The sequence below is a fragment of the Protopterus annectens genome, chromosome 1.part2 (genome assembly GCF_019279795.1).
Source record: "Protopterus annectens isolate FY-2018-M chromosome 1.part2, PAN1.0, whole genome shotgun sequence".
Lineage (NCBI taxonomy): Eukaryota > Metazoa > Chordata > Ceratodontiformes > Protopteridae > Protopterus > Protopterus annectens.
Window position 1 is genome coordinate 881,897,820 of NC_056727.1, and position 21,064 is coordinate 881,918,883.

General features: G+C 42.3%; 1 protein-coding gene across 3 annotated transcripts in view; it reads left to right on the forward strand.

Annotated features, from left to right (window-relative positions):
- The first annotated feature begins 1,601 nt into the window (after positions 1-1,601).
- The window catches only part of SFPQ (splicing factor proline and glutamine rich), a 304,377-nt gene continuing 284,914 nt past the window's right edge, over positions 1,602-21,064 (forward strand). For all 3 annotated transcript variants that reach the window (XM_044059395.1, XM_044059403.1, XR_006363177.1), the window contains exons 1-4: positions 1,602-2,305; positions 7,073-7,261; positions 12,201-12,502; positions 12,588-12,683. In XM_044059395.1, the coding sequence (XP_043915330.1) occupies positions 1,745-2,305; positions 7,073-7,261; positions 12,201-12,502; positions 12,588-12,683 (1,148 nt within the window). In that variant the 5' untranslated portion in view covers positions 1,602-1,744. The remainder of the gene's footprint in view (positions 2,306-7,072; positions 7,262-12,200; positions 12,503-12,587; positions 12,684-21,064) is intronic.

Below are 21,064 nucleotides of genomic sequence, written 5' to 3' on the forward strand. Positions count from 1 at the left end.
GTTTGCTGGTAAATCAGTTAGGGCAAAACATAAGGAAAAAAAACAAAATAAAGGACAGCTGATAGCTGTAATTAAGACTACATTAGATACAAAGCAGCAATTACACACAGTATATAGCCTCTGGTTATCAGAAATAGATGGGCCAGACACCAGCTGAATTTCCAATTTCCCATCCATTGGTCAAGGTTATGCTTAAATAGGGTTAGGGGTGGACTTCGCTTCACATGGGCCTGTCCCCACAACATGGGATCCTCCGAAACACAAATCTCTCTCACCACAACGTATTTGCGTCATAAGCAAATTTTAAATCCTTGGATCTTGATCCATTTCTGATGGACCTTTTTCACATCTGCAAAACAAACAGCATCAGAACCACTAGATCCAAGGTTTTACATTAGACTTAAATAATACATGTTATGAAGACACATATGTATGCACGACCCTCAACTGTCCATATTTTTGGTGCGTTATCCTGTTGTTCGATCAAATTTCTGAATTTAAAGGAGCGATATTTATTTATTTTATTTTACATTTGTTGACCGGGCTGGTCTAGCTGGATATATTTCCATTTTCAGTAGAGGCCCGGGGAGAAAAGCTCCAAACAGTAAAAACATGAAATACAAACAATGAAGGAATGATAATTGTTACATAGTACATAAACATAGTAGAAATAAAGTATGCATCTTTTTTTTTTGTTTGTTTTTTGTCAACCAGTATGTATCATTGTGATCACCAGTTCAGTTCCTCATAAGAGAAATAATGAGGAAAAAAAATATATAAAAAGATATTTGAAATGTATCCCTATTTTAGGGTCGGGTCTATATGCCTCCTCCCACCCCCACTATTATGGGCTTTAACCAAATTTCTTTTAATAAGAGGTTGACAGTTATACCTGCACGTGGTCTCAGAAAACTCCCAACAGGCTCCCCACCCACGTGGAGCAGTTTGCTTCTAATCCTATTGAAGCATAACCTTGACCAGTGGATGGCAAATCGGAACTATACCCCTGGTATGGCACCAAATTTCTGAAGAAAGAAACACTTAGTAATGCGCAAACCAACATACCCCCTCCCCCACATCTCTAGAAAATTCCTAATAAAACGCCCATGATACATTGGTGCACAATGGCATTCGCGCGCATGAAGGTCGAACCTTCCCGTCTCAAAGCTAGTATTTAAAAGGTTTTATGTTACTTGTAAAAGTAGTAGATAATTCTGTAACGTTAGGGTGGGTGGGTGTATTAAGCTACCACTTCTTACCGGGTAATACTTGTCGCGAGAGTTACTAAACTAAAATGAAGACAGATTGGTAAAGAACAGTTTTAGACAGAAAATGTATAATTAGTTTTCTGAAATATTACAAATAAAGTATAGCAAATACTCTGAAAATCATAATAACTCACCAAACATAAACACCAATAAAATTTACACAAACACATCTGTAAGATTCTTTAACAAGTCATACCATGATGACGCGCGCTATGAGTGACACATACTTTTAACAAATCACAACGACGGCGAGATGTGGCGTAGCATTTAATTTGCTAAATCTGCTACGTTTTTTACGAAAGGCAGAACTAACTACGTTACTTAAGCCGACATGCGGCGCTAGTTAATTCTTTCACACGCCATTTTAAAACAGTTACCCAGTAATACGCTACTTGGAAGGGAAAAAAGCTGAGCTATTTTCTAATAAAACTAGAAAGCTTTTCCGGTTCGTTTTCTCTTTCTTCATAACATCCAATATGTCTCGTGATCGTTTCAGAAACCGTGGTGGTGGATTTCCAAGACGAGGTAGTGGACCAACTCCTTATTTTAGAGGCTCACCAAATTATAATCAGACGCCCAACCAAGGTGTAGGCCAAAATCAGAATACAGATTCCAACCAAAACAGAAGTGTGACTCCGGGTCAACAGAAACCCACCAACGAGCAGACTAAACAATCCCCACAATCTTCAGGACCGCAGCAGACTACGCCAGGGGGTACAGCTACGCCGCAGTCACAAGGACAACAGGCTCAGAAACAGCCGCCTGCTAATCAGCAAACTGAGAAGTCGGGGACTGGAACTCAACAGCAGGCCACAAAACCCGGCGGTGGAGGATCCACTTCAGCAGACGCGCAAAATAAAGGGCAGACTACTCCTGCTAAAGGTGGTACAGCCTCAGGACATACTCCACAGCAGCAGAAAGGAAAAAACACCGAGCAGGCATCTACTAAACAGACTCCTCAGAAAGTACCCCAGCAGCCTAAAAATGAAGTACAAACCCCGCAAGCAGCGCAGGAGACGCCAGTAGATGAAAATGAGGTAATTGGTTGTCGTTAATGGCTTCCTTGATGCGCGTTCTGTTCTATTTTGTAACATTTTTGTGATTGGCGTTTCCGCCATTTTGATTACGTGTTTTCCATTTGGAGTTATTGTTGAAAGCCTCTGTAATGTTTCCATTGTGGGCTACGCTGTCTTAATACGTATGTTTATGTACTCGGACAACTGGTGTTCTCTTAAACACGGCTATTTCGGCTTCGCTGGAATATATTACCAGCGTCGCTGTCCCATTTTTTTTTCAAAGATCGAAAAAGTATTAGTAGCGTGCGTGCAAAACTGTATAAGCGCGTTTATTTTCAGACTGCAGTTTCAACTTTAAGGTGATTATTTTGAGGGCTTAAGGTTCTCTGCGCAAAGCTCACGGCTAACGTTTTTTATAGAATTATGAATGCATTTTGTTCCAAAGGCTTTCAGTGGGAATGTTTAGGGATGGTTTATTGAATTGGCGCGTATTACACATTTTTGGTGACAAACTCGTAGGCCGAATAATTTGGGGCTGAGATATTCATGGTAGCAGCTTAATGGTTTACTGTAGGAACGGGAAACAAAGCACTGGTGTTTCTTGTTTCGGGGAAGACTCACTGAGAATCCACTATCGGAACTGGAAAGTTAGCGTAACCACCTGATCGGTTAATTATGCTTTAAGTATTACTGTTGGTTAATTATGCTCTAAGTATTACTGTTGGTTATCTTAAGCGTAGTACCTCGCGGGCGGTTCTGCGCGGCTTAGGGCGTATCCATATTGATTGGCAGGTCATGGCACATTTGAGTGACACTGCGTGTTCCCGTTATACCTGAATAAGTAACCTACCAATTGTTACTCTGAATAATTAGCCGCTAATAATATGTAAGGTTGCCACCTTTTTAAATACCCAAAGTGGGACATTTTTGGTACAAACGTCAGATTTTGCAGGGTGAAATATACTCATGGCTTATTCTGTTTCTTTTAACATTGGATGTTTCGGATACAGAATAACTTTTATGCAACTATTACATAATATAGGAATTTTGTCCTAAATCTCAGGACATTTGCCATTTTTACAATTTTTTTTGCAGTATACAACTGCCCAAAGACAGGTGGTAACCTTATTAATGGTCTGTTTGTCGTATATTTTGTGATTTCTGGTAAAGCGCTGAAGATTAACGTCATTAAATGACATACATTTGAGTTTCCTTCAGAAAATGCATGTTAACACAAATCCTGTTCTAGCAACTGTCTAAATTTTTACGAGTTAATCGCCATTTTACGTTTTGTCCAGACTCCAGATTTTTTGTACTAAGAGCTACAGAGGTATGCTTTGCATCCTTCATCGCGGTGATAAACGAGAGAGCCGCACACACTACATTGCACTTTATTACCTTGAAATACACCAGTTACTACACGATATCTCTTGATTCCCCTTACAGATACTTCACCTTTTTATGCCAACACATATACAAGTTTTTTTTAAACATCTGCATTAATCAATTTTTTTTGTGCCGTAAAACTATATTCATTGTAGTTATGCGATCACCCAGGACAGGCTAAAATTTACTTGTTTGCTACTTTTATAGTACAGTCCTTGTATAAACGTCTGCAGTCCGAGAAAATATTTAAAAGCGTAAATGCTCTATATTTACAGAAGTAATGCTTTTCGGTCTTCCCAATGTTAAATTAACTTACTGTGGCATTATTGTAGTACATTCCACATTATAAACAATTTAAATTTTTGCAAAAGGCATGATAATGCTTTTTTGGAATGTATAAAACAGTATTAAAAAGCCTTTGATTGCGATCCAGTTGAATAACCGATCGCAGTCAAAGGGTTTTATACATTCCTATGCCAATAAAATGCTTTTCGCTGCTTTATTTTATTAATCCGGTGTAAGCTACATGACGGCTAATTACTATTAATGTAGCTTGCTAAATTGTGGGCGTTTAGGGGCAGGGTTTGCTACTGTACATCCTGCGAGGTACTACTCTGTTAACCTTTTTGTTTCTAAATATTATTAAATTCATGTATATCATTATATGGCATTTAGATTTTGGCCAGTCAACTAGTCTCAGTTGAACTGTCTGACAAGAATTAACTTTTTTTCAGGGAACCATAAAGAAGTCAGCTTTGTTTCCGTGCGATTCAGAAAATTAAAAATTTGAAGTGTGGGTATCTAAACAAATTCGTAAAGTTGGGATGTACGTACATAACGTGCTTGTAAGGGAGCTGACTCTCATAATCCCTAACCGTTAACTTCAAATTTTACTTGGGATGAGTCACTTGGTTTCCAACTTTTAAGTGTTTCAATTAATTGTATGCTCTTGTGACTTGTACATGATTTGCAAGTACACTACAGCAGGCAAGATCTCAGAGTTAAATGTGTAATGTACTTCCCAGCAGTCAAGTATTAAGGCCTGCGGTGTGAAAGTTTTGTCTATTGTATTATGGGTTTATACTTCTCTATTTCTTGTGAGGTGCTGTCTTTCAGGGGGGGGGTATGCAGTATATTCTGTTTTGTGCCCACCTAGGTAAATGCTGTGCTGTATTGTGAAAGCAGTGTGTAACACGTATCCTTATTGACAAATCGGCGATATAGAAGTGTATTAACCCACCCCATGCGCAGTAGCAAACCCCGCCTGTGACACCGATGTCAGTACACCGCCCACCTTTTGATTTGAAAGCTGCCAAGCAGTTTTCCCTAGGTAGATATAGGAGTAACAACTTAAGTTTGAATTTACTCAATACTTTATCCAAGTTAATCAGCAGAAATGTCTAAAGGTAAAAGTATCTTTCGAAGAATGGTTATGAGTGGACATTTTCAATCCTGGAGTTGTGTGGCTTTGAGGTTAATACCATACTTTTCAGAGTTATTACTGTTGTGATTATTTATCAAACTGTATAGAATTCGTTTTCTCTGTCATAAAGATATTGTGAATGGTAAGTTTGCATCAGTGGTACTTTAACTTGATGGATATTCTTTCATCTACCATGACATGTTTCTGCATTCTAGTAACATGTTTCTGCATTCTAGTAAGGAGTGACTTTTTTTTTTTTTACAAAGTAGTTCAGTTTGTTCAGTTTTCTTGATTTAGTTATTTGACTGTGTAGTTGGGGCATGTTGGAATTCCCAATCATCATACTAGTAGTACTATCTTGCTTTATGCAGAGTCTTAAAATCTTTTAAAAAGCATTTAACTTCATTCAAACCTTGGTTACAAATGCCTATGCCTTTTGCATTTCTAACCTGTTTGTAGTCTCCTATAATCACAGGTTTCCTGATCTAATGTAAACCAAATGAAAATGTCCTTTTCTTTCCCCTACAAATTTGACAATGTTTAGCCAAAGGGGGGTGTTAGGTATGCAATATAAATGATCCTGATTAATCTTGGTAGTTGTGCAATGTAAAAACAGTTGCATTGTAAAAAGTTACATCCCACACAGACATGGCTAATAAACTAAAATTTGTGCCATAAAAGAAATGGGCTTAAGATTTAAAAAAAAAAAAATACCACATTAATAAATTTACCAGTTATGTTGACCACATGATCATTACCTGTCAAGTTATTCCTGTTTCCCATAATCTGCTTTATATTATGATTGTCTACTGATAAATATTCAAATGAAATTAACTTCCATAATGGTTCTATAAATCTTTGCCAGTGTGCATTCTGTGACAATCATGGCAAATTGCTGTTAATTCACCGCCCCTCCGGCATGTCAATCATGGCGGCCATGCCCATTCCTGCACAAACTAACTGGTGGGTTAATACACTTCAGTATTGCCGCACCCCAGATTTCTGGTTTGTAGTGTGTAACTTTTAGTACAATATGCTTTAAAGATATCATTGAAAAATGAATGGTGTTGGTGCTGCCACCAGCAAAATACAAAGGTTAATGTCTTGATACCATGAGGTAATGGTGTATTCTGCTGTAGTTGTATATTTTGGAATGTAGAAGTGAGTTTTTTTGTGGCAGCATCATGTTTATTCAGGTAGCCAGATTCAGTGCCACAGAACAGTTGGGTAAGTGCAGAAGACTGGGGTAGTGGAGATGACAAAGGGGCTACTACTTTTTAAGGTATTTGAAATGGGTAATTTTGTAGTTGACCACACAAGGAATGCAATAACTAGCTAGGCAAGTCAGCATCACACGTCATGTGGCAGAATAGTAGTCTGCATGGCTTGGTCCTTGGCCTTTTCTGTACTCTGCTGCATCTAGGAAGACTAGTATAGGGCTTCTGTAGTTTGTTTGAAGACCATACACGCTTGTGTTGTAAACTATTGGTTCAGTATTCTCATGTTGAAAAGGAAGGAAAGCAAATTGTGGGTTCCTGGTAAATCTCATTCACTTAAGATGTCTAACTGAATTGAGCCCTTATTTTACACTTTTAATGTGGGTAGTTACTTGGCCTTGCAGTTCAGTAGCTTGACATTTTGTCCCAAAGGTGTGAATTTCAGTAATTTGATAGAATTTAGTTATGTATGCTTTGATGTATTTGCTTTGCTCGCATGTTTATAAATGTTTTGAGCTTATTTGAGCTTATTTGATTATGGTTGTAAGTGAAGAAGGTATTAATACTAGTGTTCAAGTTGACTAGCAGCAGTTGGAGATTGGGAGTGTAGTGCAGGTAAATTTAGGAAAGGGGGGGGTGCACAAATTTCAGGTGGAGATAGAACTATGGGGTGTGGGACTGCAGAAATGGGATGCAGTGTGGGAGTTTTACTGACTCTTTACAATGTATTTTAAAATGTATTAAAGATGCACATTTTCTTAGGGGCTTAAAGCTGCATTTGCCCTTCTGAAACGCCCAGGGGAAAAGACTTACACACAGCGCTGTCGTCTTTTTGTTGGAAATCTACCTACCGACATCACCGACGAGGAATTCAGGCAGCTGTTTGCGAAGTATGGAACGCCCGGTGAAGTCTTCATTAATAAGAGCAAAGGATTTGGCTTTATTAAACTGGTAGGTGTAATGTTGTTTATCTTAAAAATTGTCATGCTGGGTGGTTTGTGTGGGTTGATGCTGCTGTTCACTGTCCATTTAAAGGAGAACTTCACTCAAGTAGACACTGGCACACCAGATACAAAAAGCATTTGTGTTTTTTATGGCAGAATTTCTGTATTTTGTCCATCTGTACGGAATTTAAATATCCCGTAGAAACTATCTCAAGGACCAGAATCTCCAAGAAAAGTAAAATCTCCAAACCGTTCTAACCTGTGTGCAGGGGGGCAAACCCCCTGCAACTTAATATGCCAACTCCTGAGATTGCACTACAGTGGGGAGTGAATGCCCAAGTTCCATTCCTCACTGTACACCAATCCCATTCACTACTTTCGATATTCTGGTCCTCTGGATTTCGAATCTTGGGATTTTGGAATTTCGATATTCCGTACTGATTCTGTTGTATCACGATGGCGGGGTGATAATTGGGTTAAATCAGAAATGCCAGCTGCAAGAGCCATTAAGAGAACTGCATTTTAAATGTCTTGGTCAGCTTGCCAGTATCGCATCTCATGGCCTGGTGTCTGAACAAGGCTTTCAGCCTCTTAAGTGCTCAAAAACACTTTAATCAAACTGAGTGCAATAACAAAGACTCATCTTCATTTCAGTTTGTTTTTGTATTTTTTCATTGCTTACTCTGGGCGTGTTTACTTGTATTTTGTTACAGCATTTTGGCATTGCAGTTTTGGTCAGTGAACTTGGGGAAGGAGGATTAACATCACACTAATTCTGGCTATGTTAAAATCAGAGTGCAACATCATCCCAGCCCAAGTAACACTAAATCGTAGGGGCAGCCTTAGTTTGCTTTAAAACTGAAGCATGGTTGTTACTTTAAAAAGTTGTCAAGCTGGTCTTTCAAGTGCTTTTAAATTGCCGTATCAGACATGACCACTAAATGAAAATCAAAAGGAATCAAAATTATTTAATGTGGATTGGTGCTGTTAGCTACTGTGACTGCCCTCTTTTGACAGTTATGTAATATTCCACAGGAAATTATCCTTGCACATGTGTAATCCCCTAAAATGACAATGAACTGACTAAAACAAAATCATGCTACCCCTTTATTTTGGGAGTATAATTGGAAAATAACCACTTTGATGGTGATAAACTGCAAAAAGTTCAGTATGCTGGAAAACATTATGTGCAGTTCTGTAATGTGCTTGTGCAGGATTCCACACCAAAGGGTAATGTTTGTACTTCTCTGCAAATTTGTTTTAAACTGAAATTTATTAAAATCTTCAGTTCAGTGGAATGGCACAGGAAGCACTGGCTGCTTGGAAGACTTCAGGAGTTCTGCAGTACAAGTCTCAAAACCATGCTTGAAATAAAGTTCTAAATTTTGGACCACAGCATTTAAGTATAAATAGAAATTGTTTAGCACTAGTATATTCTTGCATAGTCTTCCTTGTTTGTATAACTTGGGTCATTGCTTGGCTAGTGTCCATGCTGTTACAAGCTGTAGACAGGATACTGTTTGGTAATGCACTTTGACAAACCCAAGTTTATCAATCCATTTCAGCACTCTTCAAAAACTTGCCACTGGATATTTTGTGCTGCATCCCACTTTGAATAATTTTGCCACCTTTTGGGCACCCACCCTCAATATACCCCCAGGGCCTGCTTGGTATTCTGCCCACAGTTTGTCTACTTTTATATTCAAGTTGACATCTACCAGAATCATTTAATTGATTGGACACCTGAAAGGAAAATTGTCTGATACGAGAATAGTAGAGCCTGAGCAGTATTCTACCGTCGCCAGAATGGTACTGCAGTATGAGCAGAAAATGGCTTGCTTCAACAACTGGCTAAGATTCTGGTGTCATTCAAAGGGTATCCAATATCTGTCTGCCTGGGATGACATGATTGACCTCGAGACTGCTTGCATCAGTCACATCTGGGATTCCAGGCACTGGCTAAGGCTCTTGCCACCCCTATAGTGCCTTTTAGGCAGTGTTCCAAAGACCAGTGTTCCACCTGAACTGTTGCAGAGGGTCATGCTCAGTGCTAGAAGTCTAAATCTCAAGATGCACTTTCAAAGCTGCTTAAGTGGAGAATGTCTACTTCTGTGCTGTAATGGATACCTAGTTTAGAGGCAGAAAGCACTCTGCTCCCAGGCTACAACTCATTCCATAACCTTTGGCCTCCGAATACAGACAGAAGATCCAAAGGTGGTGGTGTCTCCATATTTTTAAAGGATACACACTCATCTAGACTGGTGGCCTGGCATAATGCATCAGGTACAACCAACACTGGGTAAGATGGTGATACAAAAGTCATAGCCTGCTACAGAATCCCAAACTTCCCCAGACTCATTTTACACACCCTGGAATCTGTTAAGAGTCCAGCCAATACTCTACTGGGTGAAAAACTACCCTTCCATCATCTGGGAAAACTGTTAAAGTACCAATGTACAGGCCCAATGTGTTCTGGAATTAATCAATTCCAGTGCCCTGGACCAGCTCATTCTTCCACTAGAGGAAGCAACATCTCTACCTGGTTATCACCAATGTGGGAGACCATTGCTCCACACCTATAGTAAATTCCTCCCTGGTTAAATTTGATCACCATGGAAATTTCCATCTCACCTACACTCCCCACTAAGGCGATCATCCTGAAAAGAGTCTAAAGCAGACTTTGGGCTCCTAAATAACAGTACTGATTAACTTCTCTGAACCCACCCATGTCAGTGGAAAATAGCTATACGACTGCCAAATCGTACACCAATGCACTGTATGAGCATATGTACACAAATACATGGACCTTGCCCATACCAAATAGAACTAAGACACTCCCAAAAAAAGCCAATCTGGTGGTCCCCAGCTATCTGTAAACTACAACATTTTCTTTTTTGATGTCACAAGACTGAAAAACCTTCCTTATCAGTCTCATCAAAAAGTTGCAATCCCTTATCAAATTCTCTAAAACCAGCTTTGAAGGTAGAATTGTGACTGACACCAAAAACTTATACAAAGCCTTCTATAGCTATATCAAAAACCTCATAGGCAATACCCAGATTTGCTCAGTTATTGCACAATAACTCCTCCTATACTGAACCAACAGATGTAGCCAGCATACTGGCCAACAGTCAAGTGTCAACTGTACCCCCCTGCCCTATTGCAATACCAGAAGAAAGCCTGGTACCCACCATTTGTGTCATGGGTAAAAGCTGCATTGTCAAGCCAATGATATGGTGTCTGTGTGGGACCTGAATCACTGGCTGCCTCCTACATGAGCTGTAAAACTGGCACCACATCTGTGTGCCCTGCTCAATTGCAGCCTTAACCTCAGGTTATGTTCCTAACGAATGGTGCACTGTTAGTAATTCGCTCCATAAAGGGGGGGGGGAGTATAAACAGACCCTGGAACCCATTGCCCTAGTCTGGTATGCAAAGCTATAAAATGCATCACCATGGACCTGCTTAACAGATGTAGGCGATCTCCAAACTCTGGCTTTGTCGAGGGGAGATTCTGCCTGCTGGACCAGGTTGACTTCGAGGCAGTCACCAAGGCTGTGGGTGAGGGCAAGGCAGTGCATACAGCCTACCTTAACCTGGCCAAGGCCTTTGATACCATTCCTCACTCTGGTATCCTTGATAAACTCACCAAACTAGGCATCTGTTTTTACATCACTAGGTGGATTGCAAATAGGCCCAGACAGGATCCGTTGAGTGAAAGTTGTAGATTACAGGTCACTTAACCAGTCACGGGGGGGGGGTCCCCATAGGGCACTCTCCTGGGCTCTCTTGTTTGGCATGTATTTCTAGTCTAGTCCAGGCCAACAATATTTTAACTGACCAAGTTTGCTGAGGACTGCAAGCAGACCTCTACAGAAGGGCCTCTGAGACCAATGACTGGTGTTGGAACCATGCCCTTAAAGCTTGTGCCAAAAAATGCGCAGTCATTCCCTTTGGGGGGGGGACTCTGTTCCCACAAATTACCACATTGATGAGAGCCCACTAAACACTGAAGGGGCCCTAAGAAATCTGGGCACCCAGGTAAACTGCCACCTCACCTTTGACCACCATTGCCACCGTGGTCAAAGTCCTATGTGGCACATCTTGCAACCGAATGTTTCACATCTAGGAAGAAAGGTAATCAGTCCACTCATCCCTCATTAGACATTCTTCAAATATAACACCCTGTTTGGCATTTACCTGACCAGACACCTACAACAGCTGGAGAAGCCACAAAAAGATACTAGGCCTTAAACACTTAGTCCTGCATGGACAGACTCTAACTTCAGCAGTTCTGTCTCCAGTTGTCTACTTGGAGATTATCTCTGACTTTCAAAGCAATGTATGACCCAGCCCTACTTGAAATGCTGCACCTGAAGTGATCCCACACTCCAGAGATCTGTTTCATTACCACAGTTAACAGAACATGCTGGATGGACGGGTTCATTTCCCAAAGAATGCCTGTACTCTGGAATAAGCTTCTCATTCATGTCAGAACTTCGTTGGCCCTCAGAGAAATCTTGATGAGAATGGGTAACAAAGGTTCACTCCGGGGATCATTCCAATTGGGCTTAACTGGATAAGGGCACTGATCTAATATCGGGTGGCACTGTGCCTGGGCAATGTTTTTGTGCTGGGCTTGTAAACCCTCCAGGGCCATTGTCCTAATGCACAGCTATGAACCTATGAAAAGACCAATATGTAGTCAAGCAGCACATTAGCAGATGGGCCAGCAGCAACTAGTACACATGTTCTGTCTAGATTAAATCTGTCATGTTGGTAAGTACATGACTTAGTTTTGCTGTTTTTCATAATGTTAAGCTTTACAGTTGTATGATAACGAAGTTCCTATCGTTGCAGGAAGTCTGCTCAAACGTGGCTCTTTTCCAAGGCAAGAGTATTTGGATGGGTTTTGTGTACATAGACTTATTGGTGTTTTATTTTAGGAAACCAGAGCCCTTGCAGATATTGCAAAGGGAGAACTGGATGATATGCCAATGAGGGGTCGTCAACTGAGGGTTCGTTTTGCAACGCATTCTGCAGCACTTTCTGTGAAGAATTTGTCACCTTTTGTTTCCAATGAACTGCTTGAAGAAGCCTTTTCAACATTTGGGCAAGTTGAAAGAGCTGTTGTGATTGTAGATGATCGTGGCAGGTCCACAGGCAAAGGAATTGTTGAGTTTTCAACTAAACCAGCTGCAAAGAAAGCATTTGATCGATGTAATGATGGGGTATTTCTTCTCACAACGTAAGTGAATTTTAATTTGGACAATATGTAATTCTGTTTGCTCTTTGCTTTGAAGATCTGATTTTTTTTTTTTCCCCCTCATTAGGACCCCAATGCCAGTTATTGTGGAACCATTGGATCAGTTTGACAATGAAGATGGACTTCCAGAGAAACTTGCTCAGAAAAATCCAATGTATATTCAGTATGTATTAAGCTCAACATATTTGAATCTTACTAGGTTTATGATTTTAATTTTCCCATTGGCAAATGTTCGTTGAAGTAATCCAACATTCATGGATTTAGGAATTGTAGATGTTCTTAGGGTGTCTAACCTGCAGCATCCTGCTGTTGAAGCATGTCCCACCTAGACCCTTGGTTGGCAAGTTATGATCCCACTTAATCCTCCACCTTGGGCAGGAATTAATCAGAGGTGCACCTTGGTGTGAACTTGCTTTTCCAAATTTTAGCTTTACCACTGGCTGGTTGTACCTCACAGCTATTTCAGTAACCCCCCCCCCCCTGTCCAACTTTGCTTTAGTGGCCTAGCTGACAATTGTCCTGTGTCCTAGAGGGTTGTATTTTTTGGGGCATATAAATCACCAAGGTTCCACACCCAAATCCATTCTGTTGGGTGCTTGGAGTGATACTTGCAAAAGGCCCTGTATGCAGCCCTTTTCCTACGTCTTTGTTGACTTTGGAACTCTGACCAGGAGTTTGATCATAATCATGACTCTGCTCACCCACAGTAGCACCTGCCCTAAGGTGGTATTGAAGGTGACAAGGACTTGGGTTACTTGTCTGACATTGCACATTTGGGCTGCTTGCTGTATCTGACTCTGCCATCACTAGTGCTCTGGCTGTGGCCTTTAGATTTCTGTAATTTCTTTTGATAGCAATCCTATCAGATCTTGCTTTTGAGGTGTGTAGTTTAAGTGATATGTAGTGTCTTTTTTAACCATTAAAACGGGCCAGAGAATGAAGAGCTTCTAAAAGTTGGCCGTAACACTGCTCCAGGAGTGCTCATCCTGTTCTGGGGCTAAAGTGCTGTTTAATCTGCAGGGTGGTTGGCCCTCTCCATTCTACTGGATAAAGTGGATTCTTGAATAGTCAGTGGAGGACAAATGAAAGGAAAAACTGACCGATATGGGCTATGAAGATAAGGGCAAGAGAGCTGGAATGTTTGGCATGTAAAGTGCTGAGATGAGAACTGAGCTGGCTTCCTGTTTCTCTTGTCGGTTATTCCTTTTAACAGTTTCAGTAGGAGCCAGTTCTAATATTGGCAAGTCTCAAATTCAGGTGTTACTGAGGCAACTGTCTGGTTCATCTGACATCTTGTAGGTTTTTCAGGTCCTTCAGTAGTGCTTCAAGTTTTGATTGGCAGCATCTTCAAAGATGTCTTCTTGCCCGTTTTACGGCAGTTCAAGTTCACCCTCCTTCGCCTATTTGTGGTTCACATCTCGAAGGCTATTGAGCATGAGCACCTTTGAATGGGGACCGCTGCCAAACAAGGATACCAATGTATTGAGATTAGTTTGACCTGGAGATCTCACCCTGCATCTTGGATTAACAGTTCTGCAGTGGGTCTTCCATCATCCATCCTTGGTGTTAATATTTTGACTCCCTTTTATGGGTGTTGGAGCCTTTGCCCTTTAATGTGTCCATACCAATCACCTGATGTCTTCCAACTTGGTCCCTCCATGCAGTTTACAGCTGCTTTTGGGGGAGGGGGCACATTGCCTGGTCACTGCTTTTCAGTATTGATATACCTGGAGTTTTGTGGATAGGATGATTGCCTCTGCCTTTTACTTAATCGTCCAAGGTCAGAGCAGAACAGATCTCAAAGCTGATTAAAAATTTAAAAAAAAAGAACAAACTGGTGAAAAAACCACCCTTGCCGGTCCAGCGCCTTTAAACTCCTGGATTCAGATAGATGTGTACAAAGTTCTTTATAATCCACAGGTTATCTTGTAAACAAGAACGCCAATAAACAAAAAAACCCAAATTGAAATTATAGTTAGCTTAAAAACAAGCTTTTAGTCTGCGCTCTGCACCAATTTCCTCAAAACAAACTGCACCACACATTTGTCTCACTATAAATACGTCACTATTCAACTCAGATGCACCCCCTAGCAGCAAGAAACACAATTACACTTTGAAATTTTTAACTAAGAAGCAGCCAAAATATTCAACAATTTGGTATCTACTACTCATACCTGCCATCAATGCTGGTAAACCTATAAAGCTCCAAATATTGAATCTTATAGCCACTAAATACAAATGTCCACCTAGGTCCCACAGTCTCATCACACATTTGGTGTTAAGTAGATTGCTGTCTATGTAGTAGTTCATGGGTACAGAGTTTTTACCAAAGGGGATGACAATGCGCTTTTTTGATTGAGCTTGAGGCCGTAGCTCTGACACCATGCATCTCTTAGCGAGCCCCTTCTGTAGGATTTCCACATTATTTGGGACTTTACTATGGCTCCTAGTTTGCCGTCATCTGCAGACTTCGTTAGCCAGAGGCCTTGTTAGCCTGTACTCTGGTATCTACTTCTCTAAACGGGAGAGGTCCCTGGACTGAACTCTGTGGTTCTCCACTTTTCACAGGTTTGATGTCAGATTTGCAGTGTGCAACCTTTACAGTGTGGGTTTGGTCAGTAAGCTAGTTGGCAACACATCTTGTGACGTAGAGATTTATTCCTAGCTTAATGAGTTTAGCTATAATTCCAGAATGGGGGATGGTGTCAAGCCCTGGCAAGGTCAAGATAGGCTGTGTGAACCACCTTACCCTCATCTACAGCTTTGGTGACTGCTTCATGCTTGATCTGTCTTTCACAAACCCTAATGACTAATGACTGAGTTCCATGATACGCCCCATGGACTTGCAGACCAGGCTAGTAGGACAATAGTTCATGGGATCAGTGGTGGCTCCCCCTTTGTGGAGTGGGATGTGGAGGGGTTGGGAGGGTGGGCCTAATGGTTAAACTCAAGGTGCAGGGTTTGGCTAGGCTTTAAATGGCTCGCAAGAGCAGTTAGCCTAGTACTAACCTATGAACCTGTAACTGTTGCTGTATGCCATTCAGTGGCCACAAAGCCTGATGTGAGGCTATGATTGAACATGGTGCTTAGTTCGGGGGCTAGTTCATTCTGAAGTTAGTGTAAAATGCATCCTGGGATGTTGTCCGGTCCCATGGCTGCTGTGTTTTTGGCTTTAAAGTGTGCATCTTTTTACCTGCGTAGCTGTGATTACAGGGACTCTGCATTCTTTCTGTATTTATATGGGCCCTTTAGGGGGGGTAAAGTTAGCACTGGTTTTGTAATTTTCGTGCCGTTGTGCTATAACTCTGAGCAGATCTGGGTGTTGCCATAGAGATTTTTGACATGGCTATAGAATGCTTTGTGGTTGTCATTTTGAATCTGTGGCGATTTTGTTTTGTTTTCGTAGCTAGCTTTGGAGGATCTTATAAGGGAACTCAGCTTCTTACTGAGGCTGACCAGGGAGCTCTTCACTCATGGGATTTTACTCTTGCAACAATTTCTTCTGTTCCGTTTATGGCAGGGGACCACCAGATTGGCTTCCTTTTTTTGCAGGATAGCTTCTTGCTTCTGTTTGTGATAGCACGAGCCAAGCACACATGTAAGTGCTTAGTGCATTTGTGTAGGATTCGGCAGTCGTAACTGTTTTGTCCATCTGCATGGGTGTCATGAGGTTCACCTCTTCTGTCTTAAGCATGAACTTGGCTTTGGAGAATTTGGAGAATTTTTTAGTTTCCTTAATGGTGGGAGGGGGCAGGATGTGGATATAAAGGGGTGATTAGCTTATGGTCAGATCGGACCAATGAGTTGACTTCAGGTGTGGAACACAGGTCACTCATGTTGGTAACTACTAGATCTAGGATATTGTTACCCCTGGTGGGGGTGTGGATAAGTTGATCCAGGGCATTGGAGTTTATGAATTCCAGAAATCGTTTTGTGAGTTGATACAAGAGTAGTTTCCCCAGTTAATGGTGGGGTAGTTGAAATCACCCATTATTAGGGTGTTTGATGTACTGGAAAGTTAGGGTTAAACCAGAGTGGGAATTCTGGGGTATGGTGTGGTATCTGTAGCAAGCTAAAGTTTGGGTTGCAGTTTTGCCCAGAAGTAGTTGCACTTGGATAACCACGGATGCATTATGCTGAGCAACTAGCCTGGAGGTGTGGATATCCTTAATGAATATGGACACCTTCCCCTTTGGTGTTCTGGTCCAGGTTACATGGCTGAAGTGTGGTACGAGTTATAGCTTGGTAGTGCAGGGTTGTGCTCTGGAGCCTTGAACCAGGTCTCAGTCACTGCACGGATATCCAAGTTCTCCATTTGGAGTGCCTCGACTGCATGCATTTTGAGATTTAGACTTCTAGCATTGAGTAGCATTACTCTGTTTTTGCTTGCCTGTTCTGTTAGTGAATTTGTCATTTGAACCGTGCCTAAAAAAGGCACTATAGGAGCGGCAAGAGCCTCAGCCAGTATCTGGAATCCCAGAGGCAGGTGCAAGCCATTTCTATCTGGTCGTGATCTGTCTACCATGTTATCCCAAGCAGACAGATGCTGGATCACCTTAGAATGACACAAAAAGCTTAGCCAAGTCAATTATTTCGTCCTTGTACTGCAGTATCATTCTGGGCGATGGCAGAATGCTACTTGGGGCTAGGGTCATACCTGCCCGGGCTACAAGATCTGAGAGCTCTTCCAGGTCTCTCAATGTAGTCCAGGGAGGTACGTCTTAGGTTGTTCACACCAGCATGGACACTGACAGTCATTTGTACTTGTGGAGTGACCACAGTGCGTGGGTTATGTGGTGGATCCTGGCAGCTGACAGTAACCTTCTTTAGTCAGTCAGGCATACTGATGTCCTACTTCAGGCTAGTGTTGGATACGTTGTTTTGACTTATTGGCTGTGGTTGAGTGGCACACTTGAGTCTGTGGGTTGTTGGGTGGGTGGAAGTTTGCTTTTCTGCTTTGGAGATCTCTGTTGCTTGGGCAGATTGAGAGCCTCTGCAGAGGTTTGTGTGGAATTTTTGGTGTGGATTTGGTGAGGTTGTAGTGGTAGGAGGAGAGGGTTGTCTGTACATGAGGCAATTTCTGCATTGCCCCAAGATGCCCAGATTCATCAGATTGACAACACTGGGAGCTTGACCCTAAGTGCTAAAACTAATCTATCTGCACTAGACTAGTTGCAGGAAAGAAAAATGCAAATGCGGGCTTTCAGATCAGAAAGTTGAGATGGGAAAAGATTGTCTGGGCCAATAACTATAATTTCTGGACCAGAACCACTTGCGTGGTAGGTTACCTAGTGACTCCCACTGACGAGCTAGAAGGCTTCCCTCCAACACAGAAATGCTTGGGGGGGGGCTCAGAAGCTTAGTCCTGGGTTCAACCTTGTGACTAATGCTGCAGTTGGAGTAGCTTGTGTCACATGCACCACTGTAAAGACAAGTATGAGCAGAAAGGAAAGGTACTCTGCAATTGGTTTCAAATTGAGTTTTCTGGGAGATTCTGTAATGGGAATCTAAATTATTTCCTATGTTAGGAAACCCCAGAGTCTCTTTTGGCTTAACTTAGACTGGGCAGTCGTGGTAGAGGCAGGTAGTCCCTCTAATGGGCTTCTCCACTAGAGGTCTTTGTAGAGTGGTGGATATAGCGTTTTCTTTTTGTGTACAGTATCAGTGTCTTTAAAGGCTTCCCTGGCTAATCTTCTCTGGTTGAATTTGGAGGTTCTCTACACTTGCCATCACATGGTCCTCTTGGGTGAGAGGAAACCTATCCAAGTGCATCATTTCCTTTTCCCAACCCCCTTAGCCAGTTTTGACTGTTATACAGCCTCGCCAGTGGAAAGCAGGCCGAGGTTCGGAATTTTAACATGTACAAAGCATTCAAGTTTATAGTACACCTCAGTGGTGTAAACTTTCAGAGTGCTTTTAGAATTGTCACAGTGCGGGTGAGTTGTCCATGTCTGACAAACTACTTAGATCTCTAGGATGCCTACCTCCACACCATGACCGCAAGGTAATTCTATCCCTTCTGCTAGATGTAGATTTTCAGTTGTGCCCTACCTTTCAGGCTTGGCAGAAGTCCCCAGGTGTTTATGAAGTGAGGCAGTAAACACCAGTCTGATCCTGATGGACCAGTGTTCCATGGGCAATTGGCTCCTTGCTGCTTCAACCAAAAAGGATGTTAAACAGCCGGCAGACCTAGAGGGTCAGGCTTTTTCCAAGGCAGTGATGTAAAAGTCCATTGTTTCAGTTGCCTTCTTGACTGCATATCGAAACCCCATTTGAATGACTTCACTGACTTTGTCCAGTCTGAATTAATCTCCACTTGCAACATTTGTCCTTCATGTCCTCTGGCCTCCCAAGATCAGTTTTTCATGTGCATAGCCTTCAGTAGTTGCTCAAGGTCTAGTAGTTTTAAGCTTCAGACTTCTGCCCTAGTCACTTGTGCAAGGATCATTCTAAAATGATTACCCTAATAACTACCTGCAAAGACCCTGTGTTTAATTCTTGAGGTTGCCGCACCGGATGCTGTTTTGGATAGGTGTGGTGGGGGGCAATGAAGGGAGGATGGTCGAAGGGTTACAGGAATTCAAAGACCATCTACATCATGGAGAGTTGATTCAGACTGTCATGTCTCTGGTGTGGTGATTAACAAATGAGGGGGAAACCTATCCCACTCCCTTGGCCAAGGTGCCATGTGGATTTGGCAATGGATGATCAATTCAGATTTTCTGAACATGCAACACGTTCATGTGAGAAACCCCCCCCCCCCATATTTGTGGTGCGTTTAGCAGATGCATCTTGATGCCTCAGTGTTCTCACGTGGGGGTCAGCCTTGTGATTTTTTTCCCTGTACACCCAATGCATCAAACTTCTGTCCACCAAATCCCCCAATATCAATAGCAAAAAAGCTGCAGCATGCAAAGACTGATCCACATTGCCCAGAGTTAGACCACTGCATAATTATCCTTTAATGTTTATCACCCATGATTCTAATTCCTCATCTGGGTCTTTATCGCTTGTTTAGCCAAGTGCAGAGTCGTTCAGAATACTGTTGCTCCAGATAAAACTAGGAAAGTTTCTAAGGTCCTTGCACATAGGATCATAGGAGGTTACCTAGATTATTGGCCCTGAGGCCCGTACAAGTCTAGCAGAGTTGGCCCATGTTTAGACAAATCGGCACCAGATGCCCCTGTCCAGGGACACGGGTGGAATCCCAGGGATATATTTAGTTTCCCATCCAGTTATCCAGGTTTCTCTTAAAAGGGGTTAGAGGTACTTTGCTTAATGTGGAGAGGGGGGGTCTGTCCCATAGATTGGGGGGGGGTCTCTGGGACACCTGTCCCACCAAGTCTTGGTGTCGCAGACTATCTTGAGGCCATGAGTATGGGTTACTTCAAGTGGAGCATGACTTGTGGATATGCAGCAGTCCCATCAAGGTGGGGTCCATGATCACCTTTATGTCAGAGGTCCACTCTGATCAGTCTGTATGAAACTGAGTAGAGGGTTAAGGTTTTTAGCGATCTGCGTATGGTAGATGTTTGAGGCCCTGGATTCTCCTGATGAACCTCTGGCGTCTGTCTCCAGCCGCCGCATGTGCTTTGCGAGGTACATGCTGAAAAGGGGCATTGTACTCAATTGGGCTTACTAGGGAAGAATACAGGGATGTTATGACCTTTCCCTGGATGAGAACACCTGGGCCATGTGGAAGGCTTTTGCTATCTGTGCCCTAATCCCAGACTGACTGCTTGCTTAGGACATTATGTGATAAGTTGTGGGGACGTCCCTTTCATTTCAAAATTCATTTTTTTGGTATTCAGCTTGAGGCCATGTTTCTGGCACCAGATAAGAGTGAGACCTTCTTGGAGAATGGCCCACCACTAGGAATTGATAGCACCTAGCTTGCAGTCATCTGCAAACTTGTTCAGCCATAGCCCACTGGTTTTGGCCTGCACCTCAGATAAGTGTATGCCAAATAAGAGGCCCCAAAACCTGGAACCTGGGGTAATGCTGCTTGAAGTGGAACCCACCTAGTCAAAACAGGGGAAGCCATCAGTGAGCCAGCCCATCTGGTAACATGGATTGATTCCTAGTTGAGAGAGTATCTATTATGCCAGAGTGGGGAGTAGTGTCAAAGGCTTTGGCCAGGTTAAGGTAGGCAGTGTGCAGTCTTCCCTCATCCATGGCCACCAAATTTAGCAGACATTACTTCCCCTTTAAGCCAAACTGTATGGGATCCAGTGTTTGGAGTTTGCCAGTGTCCTTGTTAATGAGGTCCATAATCTGTTCTGTTCCTTGGCCTGGCAGATCAGGATAGTTAGGCTTTGTCTAATTTCCCAGATCGGATGATGCTCCTTTGTGTAAAGGGATGACTGTGGCTGTCCTCCACTCAGATGGGACAAAGCCAGTACTCGAGCTTTGGCTGAATGGGGTGCCTGATGGTGCTGCAAGTTCCTGTTGGAGTTCACATTGGATGCAGCCTGGGGTGTTGGGTCCCACAGAGGCTGTATTTTTTTCCTTTGAGAGCAGTGATGACCTGTTCCTAGATGCAAG